Raw genomic sequence first — 25,751 nt, 5'->3', positions numbered from 1 at the left:
ACGACAGATGCTTCCCTCACGGGGTGGGGTGCGACTATGGGTGGTCGTTCATCCCAGGGTCTCTGGCAGGAACATCAGCAGCTATGGCACATAAATCGGCTAGAGATGCTCGCTGTGTTTCTTGCATTGAAAGTTTCTGCCCGACCCCAGGGGACATCAGATATTAGTCAGGACAGACAACACATTGGTGGTCGCCTACATAAATCATCAGGGGGGTCTGAGGTCCCGTTCCTTGGACAAACTGGCACGTCAGATCCTCCTGTGGGCCCAAGGGAAAATGCTTTCCATCTGGGCAGTTTACATCCCAGGGGTCTAAACCAGGAAGCGGACATCCTGTCGAGGCAGGGGCCGAGGCTCGGGGAATGGAGACTCCACCCGAGGTGGTGGAGCTCCTATGGCAAAAGTTTGGGAGAGCAGAGATAGACCTGTTTGCTTCGGCAGAGGATTCTCACTGTCCTCAGTGGTTCTCTCTGTCTCATTCAGCCCCACTGGGGTTAGACGCCATGGTACAGGAGTGGCCGAGGCTGCCCCTGTACGCATTTCCCCCGATTGTTCTGCTTCCGGGAGTTCTGGAGAGGGTACACCGGGGCGGAGCCCGTGTACTTCTAGTGGCTCCGTACTGGCCAACCAGAATATGGTTTTCGGACCTAATATCTCTCCTGGAAGGCTCTCCTATGGAGATTCCGACTGATTCTCTCGACTGAGGTCGTAGAGACCATCCTGCACTCCAGAGCTCCATCCACGAGGAAACTGTACGCTCTGAAATGGAGACTGTTCTCAGCATGGTGCAGAGAACGCCAGTTGGACCCAGTTAACTGCCCGGTTGGTACAGTGCTGGAGTTCCTGCAGGCGAGGTTCTCGGCAGGGTTGACCCCCTCCACAATAAAGGTGTACATGGCGGCCTTAGCTGCTTTCCACACTCCTTTGGGTGGAGTGTCTTTGGGAAGACACCCTCTAGTTACACGTTTCCTCCGTGGCACTCTAAGGTTGAGGCCGGTGGCTCATTCGAGGGTTCCGACTTGGGATTTGGCCATTGTTTTACAGGGCTTGTCTGAGCCTCCGTTTGAACCCATAGAGGATGTATCAGATAAATTCCTCACCCTAAAAACGATCTTTCTGCTGGCCATCTCGTCCCTTAAAAGGATAGAAGACATTCAGTCCTTGTCGGTAGGGCCCTCATGTCTAGAGTTTGCGCCTGGCATGGTGAAGGCTTTCCTTCACTCCAGACCAGGATATATCCCCAAGGTTCCTACGAGCCTGCGGGGTCCTATTACTCTTCAAGCCTTCTGTCCTCCTCCCTTTATGACGTCAGACCAGGAAAAACTAAATCTGCTGTGCCCAGTTAGGGCGCTTGACGCGTATGTCCACAGAGCTGCCCTGTGGAGAAAATCTGTTCAGCTTTTTGTCTGTTTTGTAGCCCCGAAAAAGGGGGCGCCCGTGTCTAAGCAGAGAATGAGCAAGTGGTTGGTCGAGGCCATTTCACTTCCTTATGAAGCGGTCGGACAGCCGTCTCCTCTGGCTGTCCGGGCGCATTCTACCAGGGGTATGGCTGCTTCTAAAGCTCTTTTGTCGGGGGCTTCCCTCCAAGATATCAGTAATGCGGCAGGCTGGTCTTCGCCACTTACTTTCGTAAGGTTTTACGATCTGGATGTTGCATCTACAGTTGGGGCGCAGGTGCTATCGTAGTCGTGTGCTCTACGGTTTCACACATACGAGGCACTTGGTCCTATGGCGATGTGGGTATAGCGTTCTCACAGCGTTTCGAGGCAGCTCGAGTTCCCAGATATAGGGGCCGCATACGTAACGTCTCGGTTACGTATGTAACCCTAGCGTCTCGTTCTCCTCAGGGAACTAGGGTTACATACATAACCGAGACGTTTCATATTTTTCGAGGTATTTGTGCATATAATCTACAAATCAGCCAGGATGCAGAGAAAAAGGACTTAACAGTGAAGGGGTGAATCTATTAAACATCAAGAGTGCAAAACAGACACACACACACACACACACACACACACACACACACACACACACACACACACACAGGTTCTGTGAATCCACTCATGAAATCCACCAAGGTCCTGAGTGTGACCCAAAAATGAAGAACCCCAGAGGGTTAACTAATAACTTCCCTCACTGCCTGATTCACTAATTTCTAAGCTCTAAGTTCGGGGTACCCCTTTCTGAGATGGAAGAGATAGAGAAGGTTTGCGATGGCCCATGGACCATGTGACCATCTCTTAAGACTAACTCAGACAAACAGATCACAGGCCAGAGAGACATGCCCCTGTAGAGGTGGTGCTACACCAGTGGCCCCAATGGGCTTGCCCCTGTATTAGACACGCATCTTACTCTGTCTGCTACGCGTTAGCTAATGCCCGTAGTAATGTGGCGTGCTATCAGTGACCTTCTTAAACCCTTAAAGCCTAGAAATCTAGACGCACCCTAGCGAAAGGCAAATCTAATCTGCTGCGAGTATCGTCTAGCAACTCTCAATAAATGTCTGAGCTGTAAAAACCAAACTCTGGTCAGGCCAATCACATCATGTATAGATTCGGTGGGCAGGGCTTAACATAATGACGGCCGAGTTGCGCTTGCGTGCTACTAGTAAACACAGAAGCTGGCGTATGGCAGTGCGTGTGTCTTTCGAATCAGCTTTGACCAGCTTTGTTCTGGAAGACTTGGAGTTAAGCTTTTCTCTGAAAAAAGAACAGCACTGAAGTCATTCTTAAGAAGGGAAAATGTGTTTGGAGTTTTGCCGACGGGATATGGCAAAAGTTTAATCAACTTATGTTAGCTCTGCTTCACCTTCGTTGCTCTGGTTGGTTGTAGTGCTATCCTATCACGTGCAGAGGGAGTTTGAAAGACAGCCGTTTATCCCGCCCCTCGGATTGAGTCCTGTCAATGGTGAATTTCCAGACCAAACATCTTGTTGTTGGTCCGGCTTGTCAGGCTAATACCCTTTTGCTTTTTCCATAAAAACAAACAGTTAGTTTAATTAATTCCCACTTCTATCGAAATAAAGCGTTTCCGCTCCCCGTACCCAATCTCTTCCAGTCAGACAGCCCTAACCAATAATCTTCCTAACTTATTTGTTAGTGTGCCAGGGGTGTCACTAAGGAATGATTGCTCGCGCATCCTCCACCAAAACTGTTAGGGTCAACAGCTTATGACCCAGGACCAGTAGTGAAGAAATGAAGACCAAGAGTCAGGTGTGTAATTCATTTAAAAAAAAAAATACTTAAGAATAGTTTGCAGTTTCAAAAGCAGAAGCCAGCTTCAAGTCTCACAAGGAGTTCGTAGACCGTGCTCCCTCTCTCACCGTCTCGTTGCCTCGCCCTATCGTACATACAATTGTCCCAACAGTTATACCGTTTTCAAGGTCTTATCCACGTCATTACTGCAATGTGAATGGTTCTGATTGGCTCAGAGACAGAGGTGGACAGAGTACAAAACTTCATTACTTGAGTAAAAGTAAAAATACTACTGGTCAAATATTACTCGGTTACAAGTGAAATTTATAAAACAGATTTTTACTTAAGGAAAAGTACAGAAGTATTTGATTTTAAAAGTATTTAAGTATCAAAAGTAAACTTAACTTTTTTATGTCAGCGCATTATTTTATTATTGTTGTATAAATAAATGCACATTATGCCATCATGGTTTAAGCCAGTCAGTGATGCTCCATCCAACATACTAGTATACGACTAACTTAAACTCATTTAAATACTTGTATAAAAGTTACAAAGCTCTTTAGAAAGCTGCTGTCACTTTAAGGCCGAATGCACGATCCAAGACAGTCATACACATCTGATATTCTCCCAACTGTTTACTCTTCTCTTTCTCCCAGACATTTACATTTTTATTTTTATTTTATGAGACATGTATCAAGTGTATTCCAATTAAACTAATCTTTAATCTTTTCAGAAAACTGAAACACACTTTCTACCTTGATAGAAATATAGTGGAGTAAAAAGTACGATATTTATCTTTCAAATGTAGTAAAGTTAAAGTCATAAGTTTCCAGAAAAATTAATACTCAAGTAAAGTGCAGATACTCAAAAAAGTGTACTTAAGTACAGTACTCAAGTAAATGTACTTAGTTACTGTCCACCTCTGCTCAGAGATAATGCACAGTCATGGTAAATTTCCACTCGTGTCAGTTGATCTGATGCATGGACGTGTCACTTGTTGACGCTTTCACCATGGAATTAGGCCTGTAGTGACCTTCCAGATCTGGAGCAGGCACCAGCTTGCCCAGAACAACAAGTCCACCCATCTCTTAGGGCGCCCATTGTACACCATTCTCAACACTGATCTGTAACATTGAATATTGCGCACATACACAGATACACAGTCTCTCCAAGGTTGGAGCTGATTAAGCTCCAGTTCTAACCAAAACATACTGATAACATGTTCTTTCTTTCAGGAGTTTTCCTGTGGATGTTCCCAGTTTCTGCCTGACCTTTATTCTGCTCAATGTGGTCCCTGCTTCACTAAGTCTGCCCATGACTTTCTTCTGCTGGCCTGTGCGCGATTTGAGTCTGCCCGTGATAGTTCATGATGAACTAAGTTTCTGAGTATCTGGTAAATAAACTTTCTTTTGCACTTGCAACTGAATCTTCTGTTTTCATGACAACTGTGAGGGGGGTGAATTTTTTATAACTCATTCGTTTACGTTATATAAAGCCTTAAAGCTCTGCATGGTTACTTTGAATGACAGGTGGATAGCTATTTATCCGCCGTCTATAGTCATTGCATCATTTAAGCTCCACCCACATCCCGCCTTTTTGCCCATTTTCTGTTATCTGAGAGTGACACGCGATGACTCGCTCGCAAGATTGCAACGCCCATCTCTCCCCTACTTTAAGCTTCAGAGCGGCTTATCAGAATCATATGGGTGACGTCACTGACACTACAACCATATTTTTTTACAGTCTATGGCAGGGGTCCCCAATCTCAGTCCTGGAGGGCCACTGTCCTGCAGAGTTTAGCTCCAACCCCAATCAAACACATCTTAAACAGCTAATCAATGCATTTATATGTTATATTGGGGACCCCTGGTCTATGATGTTTCCTCCTCTAAATATATTTTTCATGACAGGGACATAAAGTGGCAATCTTTTTTAATTTAATATTGAAAATATAAAAATTAGAAAACAGCTCATTTTTCGTTTTTTCGAAAAATAAATAAACTGTTTGAATATTCAATTTCTGCACGTGGGCTGGGATCATACGTCCCTTTCTGCTGAATGGTCAGCCGAAGATCAAACTATTCTGTTATCAGTTCTTTCTCAGTTCCCACATCAGAATAAAAGTCCTGTGCATCTACCGCTGTACAGATTCTTAATGCGTTTATTGCAGCTACATTAAATCTTTTATTAATCAAACAGCCGGACTAACGAATGGCTCGACACAACCTGTAACGGGGCAGAGCTTAGGCAGGGTTTTTCTCTGTAGACCAGCGGCTTTAGACCAGCAAATTTCCCAAAATAATTTTCTATCGTATTTTCCGGACTGTAAAGTCATGTTTTTTTTTTATCATGAAACATGCCCTGGTTTATTCCTAAGTGATTTATATATTGCATTTAATGTCAGATAATCGAAATGTTGACTTTTTAAATTAACTACGTTTTTTCCAGTAACCTAGCTGCGCACTCACATGCCTATCAGTTCTGGCATTTCTAACTTGATGTTAACTTAACTTTCATTATCAAAATAAAACAAAACATATAAAAAGGTTATTCTGCTAATTTTGATGTCTGTTGTTGCCTACAATATTAATGCTGTTCCAGGCAGTCTTGCTGTTAATCCAAACTAAAAGGCTGTGAAGATGCCGATTCCCACCAGTACTGAAGTAGCATACGAATGTAAATAAATTATGTTATATAATAAATTATGTGCTATAAATTATGTTCTATGAATGGGTCAAACGAGTTTTAAAAAATCAGCCTGAATCCACTTGAATTAGTTTGTAGGCTAATGCTCTCTCAGATTTGCACAAAACCTTTGCTATTTAGGCTAATTTAATGTCGATAAAAAACTATTGCAAATTGACAGCGTTTCCATTAACCGCTGTTATGCGCCACAATAGCCATTATTTTTAATGGAAGGACGGGAGACATAGGCGTCTTATCCAAGCATAAATTAAAATTAAAAGAATGAAATGTTTGAATTTGTATGGTGGTAAGACAAATATTGCAAGTTAGCCTACTACATAATACAATTTGAACAAGCAGAATAATACAGAATAACACAGTGCCCTCCACAATTATTGGCACCCCTGTTTAAGATGTGGTCGTGGACTTTTAAAAATTCTCCTTTTTTTTAAACAACATGAACCCAAATGCAAAAAAAGAGAGAAATCCAACCTTTCATTTAAGTACATTACTTTGGTGGTAACAAAATCACACATTTAGGAGGTTAAAAAAAAACCTTGAAATCATGTGTCCCACAATTATTGGCACCCCTAACCATTCCTCTGAAAAATGTTATTGATTTTTTTCTAAATATATTTTTCTGTAGTTGCTAAAGTTGGTCAGGGTATCTAGGACCTTTTAATTAGTAATTCATGACTTCCTGCTTCCCTGGGGTAAAAATATGAAGTGACACATAGGCCTAATTCTCTTACCCATTTGTCAATGTGGCAATTTTAAATGAATGTTCGCAGAGGGGTTCAATACCTTTCTACAGGACGTCAGACCTGGATATAAATAGACCCCGAAATAAAGATTTACATAAACACCAACTACGCCACCCCGAGTGATCTCATTCCCGGGGAACAATCCTTAATAATTGAGCAATAATTGTTGTTTAAGACAGCATAAGACAGGTTTAACGAACAAGCCCCCAACATTGATACAGTTAAACCAAAACCCAAGCCTACCTGTTATTTGGCGACTCATATGACACAGAAAATGCGGGTTGCACGGGTTTCCATAGAAATGGCTGTTGCCGAAGGCATCCCGAAAAGCTCCTCAGGCCACCCTTTAACGAAATAAAACCCTGAAACCCTGTATGCTGGCCAAACAAAACAGATCACAACGCAATCAGACGTTCACACATGCCCCGCCGGAAGTACGGCGGCTCGCTCACAAACGTGGAGGAAGGCGCACACACATAGCGTCATTGTGACCACTCTTATATGCTACCAAATAAGGAGACTCCTCCTACCAACAACGTGCATACTGCTACATCAACATGGCAAAGACAAGAAAACAAACCATTCAAGTAAGGCAGGTGTGTGTCGACCTTCATAAGTCAGGCAATGGATACAAGAAAATAGCCACTTGCATTAACTTGCCCGTCTCTATAGTCAGAGGAATCATTAAGAAGTTTAAAACAACTAAACAGGGCAACAAGGCTGGAAGAGGTCCCAAGTTTATCTTGCCACAACACATAGTGAGGAAGATGGTAAGAGACGTAAAAAAAAATGTCCTAAGCTCACTGTCACAGAATTGCATCAAAGAGTGGAATCTTGGGTCACAGAGTATCTAAAAAAAACCATCAGACATGCCAACAAGCTGTTTGGAAGGCATGCAAAGAAAAAAGCCTTTTCTCACTAACACTCACAAACGTACACGTCTGGAGTTTGCTAAGCGGTACTGGGACTTCAACTGGGATCGTGTGCTTTGGTCAGATGAGACTAAGATTGAGCTTTTTGGCAACAGACACTCTAAGTGGGTCTGGCGTAAAACAAAAGATTATTTTGCCGAAAAGCACCTCATGCCCACCGTGAAGTATGGTGGAGGATCTGTGATGCTGTGGGCCTGTTTCTCTTCCAAAGGACCTGGGAACCTTGTTAGGGTGCATGGCATGAATGCTTAGAACTACCAGGACATTTTAAATAAAAACCTGATGGCCTGTGCCAGAAAGCTGAAGATGCGTCGTCATCACCAGGATAATGATCCAAAACGTGGCAAAATCTACACAAAAATGGTTCAGCAGTCACAAACTCAAGGTCCTACCATGGCCATCTCATTACCCAGACCTCAACCCAATCGAAAACCTGTAGGGTGAGCTAAAGAAGAGAGTGCATAAGAGACGACCCAGGACACTATGATCTAGAAAGATTGTGCAAAGAAGAATTGACAAAAATCCCTCTCTCTGTGTTCTCCAATCTTGTGAAATGTTATAGGAGGAGATTAAGTGCTCTCTTGTTGTCAAAAGGGGGTGGAACAAACTATTAACATCAGGGGTGCCAATAATTGTGGGACACATGATTTCAAGGTTGTTGTTTTTTCTTTCTAAATTTGTGATTTTTGTTTACCACCAAAATAATGTACTTAAACGAAAGGTTGGATTTTTCTCTTTTTTGCATTTGGGTTCTTTGTTGTTTTTTTTAAAAAAAGGAGAATTTTTAGAAGTCCACGACCACATCTTAAACAGGGGTGCCAATAATTGTGGAGGGCACTATATATATATATATATATATATATATATATATATATATATATATATATATATATATATATATATATATATATATATATATAATTTACTTAACCAAAGATAACATATATCCTACCCACGGCATGTTTCATGATAAAAAAAAAAAAAAAAAAAAAAAAAAAAAACACCACTTTACATTCTGAAAAATACGGTAGGATAGCATACCGTACTATCGGTACACTTTGATGGTCTAAAGCCACTGGTCTACACAGAAAAACCCTGCCTAAGCTCTGCCCTGTTACGGGTTGTGTCGAACCATTCGTTAGTCTGGTTAATCTTGTTTGGTTAATAAAAGATGAAATGTAGCTGCAATAAAAGCGTTAAGAATCCGTACAGCAGTAGATGCGCAGGAATTTTATTCTGATGTGCGGAACTGAGGAAGAACTGATGACGGAATAGTTTGATCTGCGGATGACCAATCAGCAGAAAGGGGCGTATGATCCCAGCCCACATGTAGAAATCGAATATTCAAACTGTTTATTTATTTCCCTATCTCGAGGGAACTTCGAGCTGCGTCGAAACGCTAGGGGACGCCTCTGCGTGCCATGTCATGAAGCACTTGTGTAATCAGTCCAATAGCGGGACGATACGTCACGGGCGGGTGACGTCATCGACCAGGAAGCTATAAAGCATGCCCGGACCAAACAGTCACTAGCTTCTGTGTCTTCACAAGCGCTCTGTGTGAATTGTATGTCCATTTATTGTGTGTGTGTTCAAAAAAAGAAAGAAAGAAAGAAATATGGCAAGTCAGTATAGGTGTTGTGTTCCTCCCTGTGGGGATACACACGTCCTAATGTGTGATGTGTTTGGGGCTCGAGCATGCCCAGTCAGCTCTCGAGGGGGTCGGCTGCGAGCATTGCGAGAGACTCCCAATGCGCATATTAAGATCACGCCGGGCACTCTTCGAGGAGAGTGCTTTGGCTCGCGGTCCTCAGGGCTCGGGTCCCGCTGTTGCCGAGGCGCAGCGAAGGCTCGCGTCCTGGGGATCGCAGTTGGATCTAGTGGCGGGGTTAGAGACGGGTGATCCCCTATCTCTGCCTTTACCCGCTGGATCTCATGCCTCAGTTAGCGAGCTGGAAGCACGCTCTGCGGTTTTCTTCCGCTCGCGCTGAGGCACAAGCGCAGCAGCACTCCAGCTCCGAGGAACTGGATGTTGTTAGCGCTGATGATGATCTGCCAAAAGAAAACGACACACACACACTCATAAAAAGAGGTGCTATTGGTGTAACTCGCGCTGTGTCCAGGTTAAGTTTAGACTGGCCGGCCGAGTGTCAAGAAGTTCGCCAAAAAATAAATAAATATATAAATAAAATAAGAAAGAGAAAGAACAATATAATGGCGAGCAGACAGTATGTTTGAGATTACGAGGGGCTGAATCTAGTGGCTCGGATCTCGCGTTTGCCGAGGCAGCGTGTAGATCACGGGTCTACAATATAGATTCTATGACTCGATCGCGGATCTCGCGCTTGCCGAGGCAGCGTGTAGGTTACGGGGTTGAGTTTAGTGGCTCAGATCGCGTGTTTGCCGAGGCATCGCGTAGATTATGGGTCTGCATCTATCATTCAGAAAGGGCGACGATGTCTCGCGGGGAAGAGACGCTTGCGAGCTATCTCTCCCCCGAGTCCACATCGTCACACAGCCCCACAGCTGCCCACAACAAGCCGGTAAAAAAGAAGAGAAAAAAAAAGTCGGCTTTGGGGGTAGGGCATATTCGGCAGCAGATCAGGCGGCCGCCGGTTTGTATACGGCGGTTGCCCTGCAAGCATATAAAACAAGCAGACCTGCTGGGGGATATTGATATTGAGATGTGAAATATAAAAAAATATATATATATAATAAATAAATAAATAAATCAAAATGTCCCTCTGGGGCTGTCGGGCGGGGCAGCCTCAGCCGAGTACATCCTTTCTCAAACCTACACCGAGCAAAACAAAGAGAGAGCGTGGCCGCTCGGGGCCCCCTCCGCAGAGAGATCGGGGATCCGGGCGACGCGCTCAGCCGGGACCTTCCCGTGGTAGGGCGGATCTGAGGGCCGTCCTTACTGCTAGGAAGGCCTCGGCTAAGAAGTCCTGACGTCAGAGGCGCAGGACTTCCGATGGCAGTCCCCTCCGGGAGAGTGCGGCTCGCCGAGGCGCCCGCTCTTTCCCGGTGCCATCGGGGGGGGCCGGTCTGCCAACCCTGCCACCGTTGGTGCTTCAGGGCGCGGCGGTCCCCGGCGAACATATATCTCCTTGTCCGCCCGGAAACGTAGCGGCTTGGGGATGTTCGCGCCCTCTCGTGAGGGCCCCGGGGCGGTCAGTTCGGTTGCTACCTGCCGGTTATCCGTTACAGGACACCGGGCTGACCACCCAGGAAAATCCAGAGACCAGCCTCGAGAGGCTGGTTCCCTTAGTAGATTTTCTGGCAGCGTGGAAACTTCTGCCGAATATCTCAGAATGGGTCCTGCTCACATTATAAAAAGGGTTCGGGTCACACCCACCCGTGTTCAGCAGGGTTACTCCTACGGTAGTAACCCCCGAGCAGCCTCTGGTCATGGAACGAGAGGTACAGACTCTTCTGCGAAAAGAGGCTATACACGGGTCCCTCCCCTCTGCAGAGAGTCAGGCTTTTACAGCCGGTACTTCATAGTTCCAAAGAAGGATGGAGGGTTAAGGCCTATTTTTAGATCTGCATCAGCTAAACAAAATGCTCACGATAAAACAGATCGTGTGTCACGTCAGGTCCGAGGACTGGTGTGTCACAATAGACCTAAAAAATGTATACTTCCACATCTCCATCCTTCCGCAGCACAGACAGGTCTTCAGGTTTGCTTTTGGGGGCGAAGCTTACCAGTATTGAGTGCTGCCATTCGGCCTAGCTTAATCACCCCACACTTTCACCAAGTGCGTGAATGCAGCTCTGGCTCAGGTGCGACTCCAGGGCATTCGCGTGCTCAACTATATCGACGATTGGCTGATGTTAGCATAGTCGAAACAGTGGGCGTTCAGCATTGAGATGCTGTTCTCGCCCATATGAGAGTGTTGGGGCTAAGGTTGAACGGAAAGAAATGTGTGCTGGCACCTATAAGCTGCAGAGTACTACTTTTCTGGCGGTAGTCTGGGACACGAAAATAATGTTGGCTCGGCTATCCCCTCCCAGGATAAAAACGATCCTGGATACCGTGAACCAGATAAAGCTAGGTCAGTCACTCACTGTGAAACACTTTCAGAGAGTGTTAGGGCTGATGACAGCAGCGTCCAACGGGGTACCTTTTGGCCTGCGGTACATGAGACCCTTACAGTGGTGGCTCAGGACCAAGGGGTTCTCCCTGAGGGGAAACCCTTTTTCGCTTGATCAAGGTCACGCGGCGCTGCCTACGTGCCTTAGTGAAGTGAAAAGATCCTTGGTTCCTGTCCCAAGGTCCAGTTCTGGGGGCTCCTTGTCGTCGCGTAACGCTAACGACGGATGCCTCCCTAACTGGCTGGGGAGCGGTCATGAGTGGCCGCTCGGCCCAAGGTCTGAGCGGCCGTCAGCTCTCCTGGCACATAAACCAGCTGGAGCTGATGGCTGTGTTTCAATCATATAAAATCAAACACTTCCTCTCAGACCTGCGGGGCCGCCATGTGTTAGTTCGGTCAGACAACACTTCGGTGGTCTCGTATATAAATCACCAGGGGGGGTTGAGATTGCGTCGGGTGTGGAAGCTGACGCGTCATATGCTAACATGGGCCCACGGCAAGATGCTCTCGCTCAGGGCGATGTACATCCCGGGGGTCCTGTATGTAGCGGCAGACTCCCTGTCGAGGCAGGGAGTGATGCCGGGAGAATGGAGACTCCACCCGAGGTGGTGGAGGAGCTGTGGATCCGCTTGGGCGAGCCCAGGTGGATCTGTTTGCGTCTCGAGAGACAACACACTGTCCAGCATATTTCTCCCTCACGCATCCAGCCCTGCTGGGGCTGGACGCAATGGTACAGACGTGGCCGAGGCTGCGTCTGTACGCCTTCCCCCCTCTGGCATTGCTCCCAGGAGTGCTGGAGAGCGTCCGCCGGGACGGGGTTCAGCTTTTATTGGTAGCCCCGCTCTGGCCGGGCCAAGTATGGCTCGCCGACATTATGTCTCTCCTAGAAGGTCCTCCCTGGAAAATCCCAGTCAGGAGAGATCTTCTTTCGCAGGCCGGGGGGGTCAGTACTGCACCCGCGCCCGGAACTGTGGAAACGGTGGGCTTGGCCCCTGAGGGGGCCCAGTTCATAAACACGGGTCTATCTACTGAGGTGATAGAGACCATGTTGCACTCCAGAGCACCATCCACAAGGAGACTTTACGCACTCAAATGGAGAGTTTTTGTCGCCTGGTGTACGCACCAGGCTTTGGACCCTGTTAACTGCCCGTTCGGTTCAGTTCTTGAGTTCCTACAAGAAAAATTCTCCGCAGGGTTATCTCCGTCGACACTGAAAGTATGTGTCGGCGATATCTGCTTATCATATTCCATTAGATAATGCATCATTGGGGAAACACCCTTGGGTCATGCGTTTCCTTCGTGGTACTTTGAGGCGCAGACCTGCGGCACGCTCGAGGGTGCCTACTTAGGCAGTGGCACCCTCTTGTCTGGAGTTTGCACCAGGAATGGTAAAAGCATTTCTCTTCCCGAGGGAAGGATATGCTCCCAAGGTCCCGACTAATGTGCCGGGACCACTAATGCTGCAGGCTTTCTGTCCGCCTCCGTTCACTAGTCAAGACCAAGAGAAGCTAAATCTGCTATGTCCGGTCAGGGCCCTAGATGCATATGTCCACAGGGCTGCCCTGTGGCGAAACTCAGAACAGTTGTTTGTGTGTTTTTGGGTCCCCGAGCAAGGGAAAACCGGCTTCAAAGCAGATGCTTAGCAAGTGGATAGTCGAGGCTATTTCGCTCGCTTATGAGTCGGCCGGACATCCTTCACCAATGAGGGTCCGCGCCCACTCCACTAGGAGTATGGCTGCCTCTATGGCTCTTATTTCGGGAGTTTCATTGTCAGAGGTATGTGATGCGGCTGGGTGGTCCTCTCCGCATACATTTGTGAGGTTTTACAATCTAGATGTAGCCTCTACACCGGGGTCCCGGGTGTTTCTGGGTTGATTCACACATACAGACATTTGGGACTCTGGCGGCGTGGGTATTGAGGTCCCCTAGCGTTTCGACGCAGCTCGAAGTTCCCTCGAGATAGGGAACGTCTCAGGTTACGTATGTAACCATGGTTCCCTGAGAGGGAACGAGACGCTGCGTCGAGATGCCATACTCCCGGCATGCCTGTGATCGATTTGTTCGACTTTTCCAGAAGCTAGTGACTGTTTGGTCCGGGCATGCTTTATAGCTTCCTGGTCGATGACGTCACCCGCCCGTGACGTATCGTCCCGCTATTGGACTGATTACACAAGTGCTTCATGACATGGCACGCAGAGGCGTCCCCTAGCGTTTCGACGCAGCGTCTCGTTCCCTCTCAGGGAACCATGGTTACATACGTAACCTGAGACGTTTTCTACCTCAGAGCGAAAAACCAAAAATCAAGCCAAAATCTCTTTTTTCGTTTTTCTGAGAGAATCGAAAACTAGCTGTTTTCTCAGTTTTTCATTTTCAATATTAAATAAAAAAACTATTGAACAAATGATTCACAGATTGATTTTCTACTACGAATTAGCCTAAAGTTAAAAACTATATAAATAAAACTATGCAGTGTGAAATGGGGTGTTGAAATACATTCCTAAGAGTTTTCTTTAGAGTTCCAGGATTTGAGCCTATCTGGAACTAATCTGGGACCACTGGGGGAAAGGTCTTGTTCATATCCTGGAGTGTCCAAGAAAAACACTAACTTCCTATACCAACTAAAAACTAGGGTTTGAGAGGCTCCACTAGCCTATTTTAGTAAAATGTATTGTCATACCATTATAACAGTTTTTATTTTATTTTATTATTATGTTGTTAACAATGTGTTTGTATGTTTTCTAAAAGGAATGCAGGAATGCATAGCTAGTCCAGTGCTCTACATAAAAAGCTTTAAAGGGGAAAGAATGAATGAAGCAGGATATTAAACTGTAACAAAAGAACATTCACCTATTTGTGGTGGCTAGCCCTCCATGAGGAAAACGTTAAATATGAGGTGTATAGGTTAAGAGATATAAACTATTCTTACCTCAGTATAAAAAAAATGCAAGTCAACAGAAATGGAAGTGTGTGTGTGTGTGTGTGTGTGTGTGTGTGTGTGTGTGTGTGTGTGTGTGTGTGTGTGTGTGTGTACTGATTTGACCTAATATAAGGACCAAAGTCCTTCTATAGTGGAGGGTATTCTGACTTTAGCCCTCACCTCCTATATTGTCCTCATAATTCAAATCACTAAATAAATATAGGCTACTCAACAATTTTAACTAAATATGTAAAAATGCAAAGAGTTTTCTGTGAATGGTAGGTTTAGGGTTAGGGAAGTAAATGTCATTAGGTCAGTATAAAACCATAAAACGTCTATGAAATGTCCCTGTGTGTGTGTGTGTGTGAGAGAGAGAGAGAGAGAGAGAGAGAGAGAGAGAGAGAGAGAGAGAGAGAGAGAGAGGGGGGGGGGAGACGTGAGACTCGGATTCCATCTGTGATAATCATTGTGGAAAAGTGAATAGAAAGGCTGTCGGAACTTACATAACTTGTTGTTTGAGATTGAGTGTAAAGTGCAGAGAGAGAGGGGGACAGAGAGAGGATAAGCACTGCATTATTACACCACGTAATAAAATTTAGCACGGAAGAGCTGCATGAAAGAGTTGCATGAAACATTTAAGAAGAGCAAAAGAGAGGAGCGATCAAAAAGGACCAAGAGATTTACAGGAACAACACTTTTTCAACATAATGGAAATCCCAGACTTGTCATCAGTAAGTAAATACATTTCTTGAAATTATTTTAGGATATAACTGAATAAATACCATACCTGATTTATAAATCAATAGATAAAATCATAATTTGGAATTAAAGAAAATCACATGATTGCAGTAGAGTATACTTTAAACATTACAGTCTCATTTATTAATTGTATCACTGGCATATTTCTGCCATTATTCAACATTAGAAATATAATTGTGAAATATAATTTTATTTATAAAAGTTATGGTTAACATATTACAAAAAGGGTGTATGAATAATCATGCATTAGTACCTGAATTAATACTTCAACATTAAGTAATGAGAAGTGAATGTATGTGTTAAAAAAATAATGTATAAAGAGCTATAAGGTGAAAGGGAAAATATGTTGAGGGTTAAGAATGTTACTACCTTTTTTTTTAGTAGATTTTCTGTAATTTTTCTTTATTAGATGTTGTGTACATCTCAGGACATCTTTATTAAGGACAAAATAAGGATGCTTATTAATGCATTAACATTTAGAGGTAAATCAAATAGGCTCTATAATAAACAAGAACTCTGAATTTGAAAAAAAAGTGAATTATAATAATAATAATAATAATAATAATATAATTATAATCATTATTGAATATAACGTGAATAATATTGTCATAATTTAAATGTTTGCCATCTGCAGCTTAATGACTTGCACTGAATGTTGGGCTGAATTAAATGTGTGAACAATGTCCATAAACAACTGAAGAAGTCAAATAATCAAATAACTATAGTCGATGTCTTTAGTCAAGTTACCTTCATTTATATAGCACTTTTCACAATATTGATTGTTTCAATGCAGTTTTAGAGTGATAAGAGGAAATTAATGGAAGAGACTGAGATTGTTTAGTATGAGGAGCCGTAGAGGCCATAATTACTGAAAAGACTCTTAAAAACACTAGTGAAACAAACACATTTGTCAAACTTATTCAAATTCTTCCACCCTCATAACTAAACAACCTCTTACAAACAGTAGTGAAACAAACAAAAACTTAATCAACCTTAGTGAAATTCATACGTATAACGTCTCGGTTACGTATGGTAACCCTCGTTCCCTGAAGGAGGGAACGTAGACCTACGTCAGAAGGACCGACGAATCAGGATCACTTCTGGGAGCCCCTATCAGCTTTGATATATAGAAAATGGGCCAATGAACATTGGCGTGCGTGCTTGGCATATCACATCCCGCCCCGCGGCGCGGAAGCGATTGCCACGCACTGTTGTTTTTCACCAAGGAGCCGAACTAGTGGCTCGGCCTGCAGTGATGGTAAAGCAACTGTGGCAACGAGACATACGTCTCCATTTCCTCCTTCGGGGAACGAGGGTTACTATACGTTCCCTTTCAGTCGGTCACTTCGACGTACGTCAGAAAGACAGACAAATTGGGATCCCTATGGAAAACGCCACATTTATTATCACGTTAGCTGTGGGTCAAACCAAACCCCTAGATAGTGACTGAGGAAGAGAAAGTAATGACCTGGCTGTCAAAGATGAGCTGGGATAATGGAGAGAAGTGGATCTGATGAGGGGTGCCGACCAGTAGTGCCTCAGTTTTACTGGAGTTCAGCTGGAGGAAGTTAGTTCCCATCCATGCCTTAATCTCCTCAAAGACATGTGGTGAGTCGTGACAAAGCTGTGGAGGGGCTCGGGGCAGTTTTGATATAAAGTTGCGTGTCATCAGCATAACAATGAAAAGATAGTCCATGTCTGCTGATGACAGGACTGAGGGAGAGCATGTAGAGGATTAATAAGATTGGGCTGAGAACCGACCCCTGCGGAACACCACGTGTAACAGTGAGCAGCCTGGACTCACATTCTCCCAATGTAACATGCTTAGTCCTGTCAGGAAGGTTGGACTGAAACCACTGCAGTGCTGCTCCAGATAGTCCAACTATATTATGGAGGTGGTCCAGGAGGATGGTATGGTCCACGGTGTCGAATGCCGCTGATAGGTCGAGGAGAATGAGCAGTGATGGTGATCCTGAATCAGCTGTCATTAGAAGGTAATTTGTCATCCTACCCTTACGAAACAAAAATATATTGCAATATACTAGAATTTATATAGCAATACATTAGAAAATATATTTCAATGTATCAGAAACTTCCTCATATATTTGAAAATATATAGCAATATATGGATGGAAAACCTATTCTATTGATTCATATATTAAAATACATTGATATAAAAACAGAACTGAACTACATTATTTCATGTATGTTTATTGAAACAAAGTATTTTTTATGAGTTAAGCAAGCTCCTGCATAGGATTACAGAGGTTGATTAACAATAGCCCAAATCAAATGTTGCATGACATTCATTATTTTTCTATATTAGGGCTGCACGATTTGGGGAAAATATATAATTGCGATTATTCAGGGTAAAATTGCGATTGCGATTTAAAATGTGATTATTGTCATTATAAGTTTTTACAAATGAAAAGTGTGTGTATATAACATTTTGTGTTTTTATATTAATGTGACTAATAATAATTATTATGATTATTATTACTGCTAAAAATATTTTTAAAAATAAGAAATATTACCATTACAATAACATTTTCATAATTACAAATAAAAAAAAGAGTACATCAGAATAAATATAACAATATAATAGTAATACTAATTATTTTTTTTATTTTTGTAATATTTTACAGAAAACTTATTTTACAAAAAAAAAAGAAAACTGCTGGGTTACCTATTAATATGCAGACAGCCTATGACTAAAAAAATTAGAAAGGTCTAAGCCTAAGGAGTTATTCTTAAAGTCTGTCTTTAATATGAAATATGAACCTCTTGTGTCAGAACCAGGAATCGAACTCAGGTCTCTGGCATGAAAGTCTTAGTTTCCACCACTGAGCCACAGGAGAGGTTTGAACCCAATAGTCAGACGCTTGCTTAGATGAATCAAAAAGAGTTTATTAACAACAAAAAGGAAAAGGGCCCAAAAAGCCCTTTCTTCCAGGCAATAACAAAAACAGAAGAATGTCCAGTCCAAAAAGGACAAAAAATCAAGAAAGAGTCAGGAATCTCAAAAAACAGTAACTCAGGGAAAAAGGTTCCAATATATGCAAAAAGTAACTGAGGAAACAATCAAAAAACACCACAGAGGACTTCTTGGAACAAGAGAAGACTTACATCAGTCACAGACTTCAGAACCACAATAACCAAGCGAGGATGCACAGAAACAGGCCAGCTTAAATACACAGTACAGACTAAGACACAGGTGAAAACAATCACACAGATTACAAAAGGCACATGTTTAGTCATGTGAGGCCTATGGGGACCTCTAGTGGCCAAAATAAAGCATTACAGATCAAAAACTATGACAGGACCCCCTCCTCTAGGAACGGCTCCTGACGTTCCCTCCAGGACGACTGGGCTTGGAAGCATGAAACTCTTGAATTAGTTTTGGGTCTAAGATGTCCCTGGCAGGGACCCAGGAGCGCTCCTCAGGGCCATAGCCTTCCCAGTCCACAAGATACTGCCGAGACCCACGAACTTGACGGACATTCAGTATTCGGTGGACTGTGTAGGCTGGCTGGCCACCAATGATACGAGGAGGAGGAGGAGGTTTACCTGTCACAAGAAAAGGAGAAGACAACACTGGTTTTAACAGAGAGACATGAAAAGTGGGATTTATCTTTTAAGACTTAGGTAAGTATAACCGATAAGTAACTGGGTTAACTTTCCTGGCAATCTTGAAGGGACCGATGAACCTCTGGGAAAGTTTACGGGACTCCACCCACAAGGGAATGTTCTTTGTGGAGAGCCAGACTCTTTGACCAGGGCGCAGAGTAGGGGCAGGTCTGCGCCTGCGATTAGCCTGGTGCTGGTACTGCTGGGAGACTTTAAGGAGGTTGTGTCTGACCTTCTTCCAAGTCTGACGGCAGCGCTTGATGAACTGTTGTACGGAGGGAACAGCAACCTGCACCTCTTGCTCAGGAAATATAGGAGGAGTATATCCGAACTGGCACTCGAAAGGAGACATGCCTGTAGCAGTGGAGCGAAGGGTGTTGTGTGCGTATTCTGCCCACATGATGAAAGAAGACCAAGAGGATGGTTTGTTAGCCACCATACACCTCAAGGTGGTCTCCAGATCTTGGTTAAGCCTCTCAGTTTGCCCATTGGACTCTGGGTGAAACCCAGAAGAAAGACTCACCGTAGCTCCCAGGGATTGACAAAATGCCCACCAGAACCGGGAGGAAAATTGGGGCCCACGATCAGAGACAATGTCTTGTGGGATGCCAAAGAAGCGAAAGACATGGTTCATAACCAATTCAGCAGTCTCCTTTGCTGTGGGTAGTTTGGGCAAGGGGATAAATCGGGCAGCCTTGGAAAATCTATCCACTATGACCATGATGGTGGTGTTGCCCTGTGATAGTGGAAGTCCAGTAACAAAATCCATGGAAAGATGAGACCATGGTCTATGGGGTATGGCAAGAGGGTGTAGTAGGCCCTGGGGTGCACGATGAGAGACTTTACCTTGGCTGCATGTGGGACAGGCCTTTACAAATGTGGTGACATCCTCCTTGATAGTTGGCCACCAAAACCGTCTCTGGAGGAACTCAAGGGTGCGAGAAGTGCCAGGGTGACAAGTGAGGGATGTGGAGTGTCCCCACTGGAGGACCTGGGAGCGGACAGCTTTCGGGACAAACAAACAGTTGGTAGGCCCTCCTCCTGGGTCAGGATCACGGGCCTGGGCTTGTTTTACAGTCTTCTCCAGCCCCCACCTGATTGGAGCTATTATCTTGGAACTTGGAATAATAGGAGTAACGGAATCTTCATGAGGAGTCTTTACATATACTCGGGACAGGGCATCAGGTTTAAGGTTCTTGGAGCCGGGGCGGTAGGATAATATGAACTGGAATCGGTTGAAAAATAAGGACCAACGTGCCTGGCGGGGGTTGAGTCGCTTAGCTTGCTGAATGTATTCTAAGTTCTTGTGGTCTGTAAGTACTTGAAATGGGTGTTTGGCCCCCTCAAGCCAATGCCTCCACTCTTCAAGCGCTAGCTTAACTGCCAGTAGTTCTCGATCACCCACATGATAGTTTCTCTCAGTCTGTGTAAGGCGGTGAGAAAGGAATGCACAAGGGTGCAGCTTGTTGTCCTCCCCCCTTTGGGACAGCATGGCTCCAACCCCAACATCTGAGGCATCAACCTCCACAATGAAGGGAATATCTGGGTTAGGTAGAATAAGAACAGGTGCAGAGGTGAAACAGTGTTTAAGTTTGTTGAAGGCCAACTCTGCTTCAGGACCCCAACAAAAGCCAGCTGTGTTTCCCTTAGTGAGGGCAGACAAAGGAGCCACTACAGTACTGAAGTTCAGGATGAATTTACGATAAAAATTGGCAAAGCCAAGAAACCGCTGTACCTCCTTTACTGATGAGGGGGTGGGCCAATCCACAACTGCTTGAACCTTTTGAGGGTCCATTTGTATCTGGCCAGGCTTGATGATGAACCCCAGGAACTGGACGTTGGTCACATGAAACTCACATTTCTCAGGTTTGACATAAAGATGGTTGTCCAGAAGGCGTCTGAGAACCTTACTGACGTGTTTTACATGCTCCTGGAGGCAACTCGAGAAGATCAATATATCATCTAAGTAAACAAAAACAAATTGATTAAGCATGTCTCTGAGAACATCATTAATTAGAGCTTGGAAAACAGCAGGAGCATTAGTAAGACCGAAAGGCATAACTAAGTACTCATAGTGACCAGTGGGTGTGTTGAAGGCAGTCTTCCACTCATCTCCTTGTTTGATGCGCACAAGATGGTAGGCATTGCGCAAGTCAAGCTTAGTGAAGATGGAAGCGTCCTGCAGAATTTCGAAGGCAGTACCCATCAATGGCAAGGGATAACGGTTACGAACAGTGATCTTATTTAGGCCCCTGTAATCAATACATGGCCGAAGTCCGCCATCCTTCTTCCCAACAAAGAAGAATCCAGCTCCAGCTGGGGAGGTGGATGGACGGATGATTCCTGCCGAAAGAGCTTCGTCAATGTACTTATCCATAGCAGTACGTTCTGGGGGAGACAAAGAGAATATACGACCTCTGGGGGGAACGGTTTCAGGGAGTAGCTCAATGGCGCAGTCATAGGGGCGGTGTGGAGGTAAGGAAGTGGCTTTCCTCCTGCTGAACACTGCCTTGAGGTGGTGATACTGAGTAGGTACTCGAGACAGGTCTAAGGGTTCCTGCGACTCGAGAACAGCATCCGGAGAGTTCTGGACCAAGCATGTAGTCTGACAGTTGGAACCCCAACTGAGGATTGCGCCGGTGGACCAGTCAAAGTGTGGGTTATGCTGGAGGAGCCAGGGGTGACCAAGGATAATAGGGAACTCAGGAGATTGTATTAGGTGGAAGCTCATTCTCTCCTGGTGCTGGTAAATGAAGAGACAAAGAGGAGAGGTGATGTGGGTTACTCTCCCCGGAGCTAATGGTCTTCCATCCAAGGCCGTTACCGTTAGGGGGGCAGGAAGAGAATCCGTGGAGATCTGGAGATTCTTGGCAAGGGTAACATCCATGAAATTCCCGGCAGCGCCGGAATCAATCAAGGCCTGGAGTTGGTGTTTCTTGCCTCCCCAAGTGAGTGTGATGGGAAGGGACAGCCCAGTGTTGGAAGGTGAAGCAGTGCGTGTTACTCCCGTTACAGTCCTTCCTTGCCTGTGCGGGACTGGCCGTTTCCCGAGAGTTCGGGACAAGTCGAGCGAAAATGACCCTGCAGTCCACAATATAGACAGCAGCGCTCTCTCATACGACGGTCACGCTCTGAAGGAGACATTCGGGCCCTACCCAACTGCATGGGTTCTGGAGAGTCTTGGGGCACTGATAGCATTTGAAAAGGAGCTGGACTGGCAGACAGTGTGGAAACAGACTGGCGATGCAGGTTTCGTTCCCTCAGGCGATTATCTAGCCGGATTGCTTGATCAATAAGAGTCTCAAGATCACTGGCAGGTTCTCTGGTCGCCAAGTCATCCTTGATCGCATCAGATAGACCATTCAGAAAACTCACTATGAGGGCCTCTTCGTTCCAACCACTCCCTGCCGCAACTGTTCGAAACTGGATAGCATATTCAGCAGCGCTGCCATTTCCTTGTCGGAGGGTGAGAAGTCTCTTAGATGCTCGTCGACCACTGAGGGGATGGTCAAAGACTCTTTTGAACTCCTCTTCGAACGCTGAATAACTTAAACAGCAGGACTTCTGTGCCTTCCAGACCGCTGTTGCCCAGGAGAGAGCCTTGCCAGAAAGGAGGGTGATAACGTAAGCAATCTTGGCCCGATCTGAGGGAAATGAAGATGGCTGTAGTTCAAATGTGAGAGAGCACTGAGTCAGGAACCCATCACATGCACTGGGATCACCCAAGAAACGCTGTGGTGGAGGTAGGCGAGGTTCAGCCAAAGGAGAGAGCGTTTGAGACTCTGGAAGGGGTACAGCGGCAGCTGTAGAAGCATTAGCTGGAGTGGAGGGGAGCCGGTCAAAGATCTGACGAATAGAAGTCATGAGATCTGTCAGCACCTGTGAGTGTTTAGCCATCAAAGTTTCCTGCTGAGCTAGGGCTGTCTCATGACGCTGAACTGTGGACTCATGCTGAGCAACTGTGGCAAAGAGTTCTTGAGGGTTAGGCGTCTCTGGGTTCATAATGTGGCTTGGTTATTCTGTCAGAACCAGGAATCGAACTCGGGTCTCTGGCATGAAAGTCTTAGTTTCCACCACTGAGCCACAGGAGAGGTTTGAACCCAATAGTCAGACGCTTGCTTAGATGAATCAAAAAGAGTTTATTAACAACAAAAAGGAAAAGGGCCCAAAAAGCCCTTTCTTCCAGGCAATAACAAAAACAGAAGAATGTCCAGTCCAAAAAGGACAAAAAATCAAGAAAGAGTCAGAAATCTCAAAAAACAGTAACTCAGGGAAAAAGGTTCCAATATATGCAAAAAGTAACTGAGGAAACAATCAAAAAACACCACAGAGGACTTCTTGGAACAAGAGAAGACTTACATCAGTCACAGACTTCAGAACCACAATAACCAAGCGAGGATGCACAGAAACAGGCCAGCTTAAATACACAGTACAGACTAAGACACAGGTGAAAACAATCACACAGATTACAAAAGGCACATGTTTAGTCATGTGAGGCCTATGGGGACCTCTAGTGGCCAAAATAAAGCATTACAGATCAAAAACTATGACATCTTGTGCATCCACTGTGGGGGGAAAACTCCTGTACATTGAAGAAAAACATGGATTGTCCAAAAAATGTATAATTTTTAAAAGTTTATTAAGTTTTAAAATGTATTAAGCATTATTTTCCTATTATTGATTCCCCAAAAGTTTTAAAATTCATACTGAAAGCCAGAGGGCGCCCTTGAGCGGAAAATGCCACATTTGCCTCAGAGAAGTAATTGACGTTAGTTTTCAGGAAATCCATGCCTGCGTCTCAATCAGCTCCCTAGTTCAGTAGTCAGGGCACTGATCAGGACATAAGTCAATGGGCTGACTCCCTGATCAGTGCCCTGACTACTGAACTAGGGAGCTGATTGAGACGCACCCCATGATGTGAAGCTGGCGCGGTTCATATCAAAAAAGCAAATTTTCAAGGAATTTCAGTGTTTGGAAAAGAGATTAAACTTAGCCAATTAGCAGATGATACCACAATTTTTGTCAAAAATAGTGATGAATTGGAAGAAGTTATTAAATGTATTGGAACATTTTCTGAAATTTCTGGATTAAAAATGAACAAAAATAAGTCCACTTTATTCTCTCTTAAGGACTGTGCATTGAAAGAAATCTGTGGTATACCAATTAAAGATAATATCACATACCTTGGGATAATGGTATGTAAAGATATGAATCAAAGAAGCAGGCTAAATTTTGAGCCTGTTATAGAGAAAATTAAAAACAGATTTAATATGTGGCTTATGAGAGATCTGTCCCTAAATGGACGTATTCTACTTTCAAAAGTTGAAGGACTTTCAAGGTCTGTTTATATATCTATGTCAGCAGATGTTCCAAATAATGTTGTTAGGGAATTAGATAAGGTTCTTTATGATTTCATTTGGAGGAAAAAAATACACTATTTACGGAAAGATATTCTAAATAATAATAGAGACTTTGGTGGCCTTGAAGTCTTACATTTTACAGATCTTAATAATGTGTTTAAGATAAAATGGTTAATAGAATTTATTAAAAATAAAGATAGTATATGGAATGTTTTCCCAAATTACATATTTAACTCTGTAGGTGGCATTAATTTCCTTTTAAAATGCAACTTTTCGGTAGAAAAAAATCCCAGTTAAACTTGCAAACTTTCATAAGCAGGCACTGCTGGCTTGGCTATTAATATATAAACAAAATTTTTCACCGCATCGATATCTTATATGGAATAACAAAGATATCTTGTACAAAAAAATGTCAATCTTTAATAAGACTTGGTATGACAATGGAATTCTTACTGTCAGTCAGTTACTTAATGAACAAGGTTTACTTTTAACATATTCTGAATTTCTCAATAAATGTATGATTCCTCTGAAGCCAAAAGAATATGCTATAATCTTTAATGCAATCTCGGACAGAGTTGTATAACTATTACAAAAACCCTGGATTTTGTCCTATAAATGTTGATTTTCAAAACTGTTTTTCTAGTGATACAATATTTATTGGGGATATTAACATAATAATAGATAAATGCAGTAACAAATATATTAGAAACATTTTAAAAACAAATTATTTGCCTTGTTCAACAGTGTTTTGGTCTGCTTAATTTGAAAATATTAATTGGAAAAGAGTATGGTTAATAACAAACAAGTTTTTTATTAATAATAAAATTAGAGAGGTATCTTATAAAATATTTGCACAGAATTTACCCTGTCAAGGAGTTTCTTAAACGTTTCCATGTGAATATTTAAAACTTGTGTGAATTCTGTGGTATTGCCAAAGAATCTGTGACTCATCTTTTTTTTATTGTATATTTTCAAAAATGTTTTGGTTTGATGTCTCTAATTTCATATCTAGATTGTTTGAAAGATATATAAAAATTGATTTATAAGATGTAATATTTTTCTTTGTACAAGACAATATCGATTCCAAAAGTACGATGTGCTTCCTTATACAACTTTTTATTTTACTTGGAAAATATCACATTCATGTGAAAAAATGGGCTAAAGCTAAGCCAAGCTTTGAACATTTTATAAAAGAAATTAAACAATATGGGACTACATTAGAGAAAATTAAAAACAAAAAAGCAAGAAAGACAATATGAAGCTTTTTGTTACTTTAAAATGGTGTAATTTTACCCCTGACATGAACTACTTTAATTTTTTGTTTTTGTTTTTATCCTTGTTGTGAGCTGTAATTGCATGTATAATTTTCTGTATATATTTTTGCATGAATAAAAAAAAGAAAAAAGAAAGAAGCTGACG

At 43.6% G+C, this 25,751-nt stretch overlaps 1 protein-coding gene across 3 annotated transcripts in view; it reads left to right on the top strand.

Annotated features, from left to right (window-relative positions):
- The first annotated feature begins 15,040 nt into the window (after nt 1-15,040).
- Nucleotides 15,041-25,751, top strand: part of LOC137038527 (cytosolic sulfotransferase 3-like) — a 38,079-nt gene continuing 27,368 nt past the window's right edge. The window contains exon 1 of one of the 3 annotated variants that reach the window (XM_067413167.1): nt 15,041-15,317. In XM_067413167.1, coding sequence (XP_067269268.1) covers nt 15,200-15,317 — 118 coding nt within the window. In that variant the 5' untranslated portion in view covers nt 15,041-15,199. Of the gene's footprint in view, nt 15,318-16,054; nt 17,340-25,751 lie in introns of those variants that run through there. The other 2 variants (XM_067413165.1, XM_067413166.1) reach the window with 2 other exon arrangements.

Source organism: Pseudorasbora parva, chromosome 13 (genome assembly GCF_024679245.1).
Source record: "Pseudorasbora parva isolate DD20220531a chromosome 13, ASM2467924v1, whole genome shotgun sequence".
NCBI classification, from domain to species: Eukaryota; Metazoa; Chordata; class Actinopteri; order Cypriniformes; family Gobionidae; genus Pseudorasbora; species Pseudorasbora parva.
The sequence above is the reverse complement of the archived record's forward strand: the minus strand, read 5'-3'. Positions and strand labels throughout refer to the sequence as shown.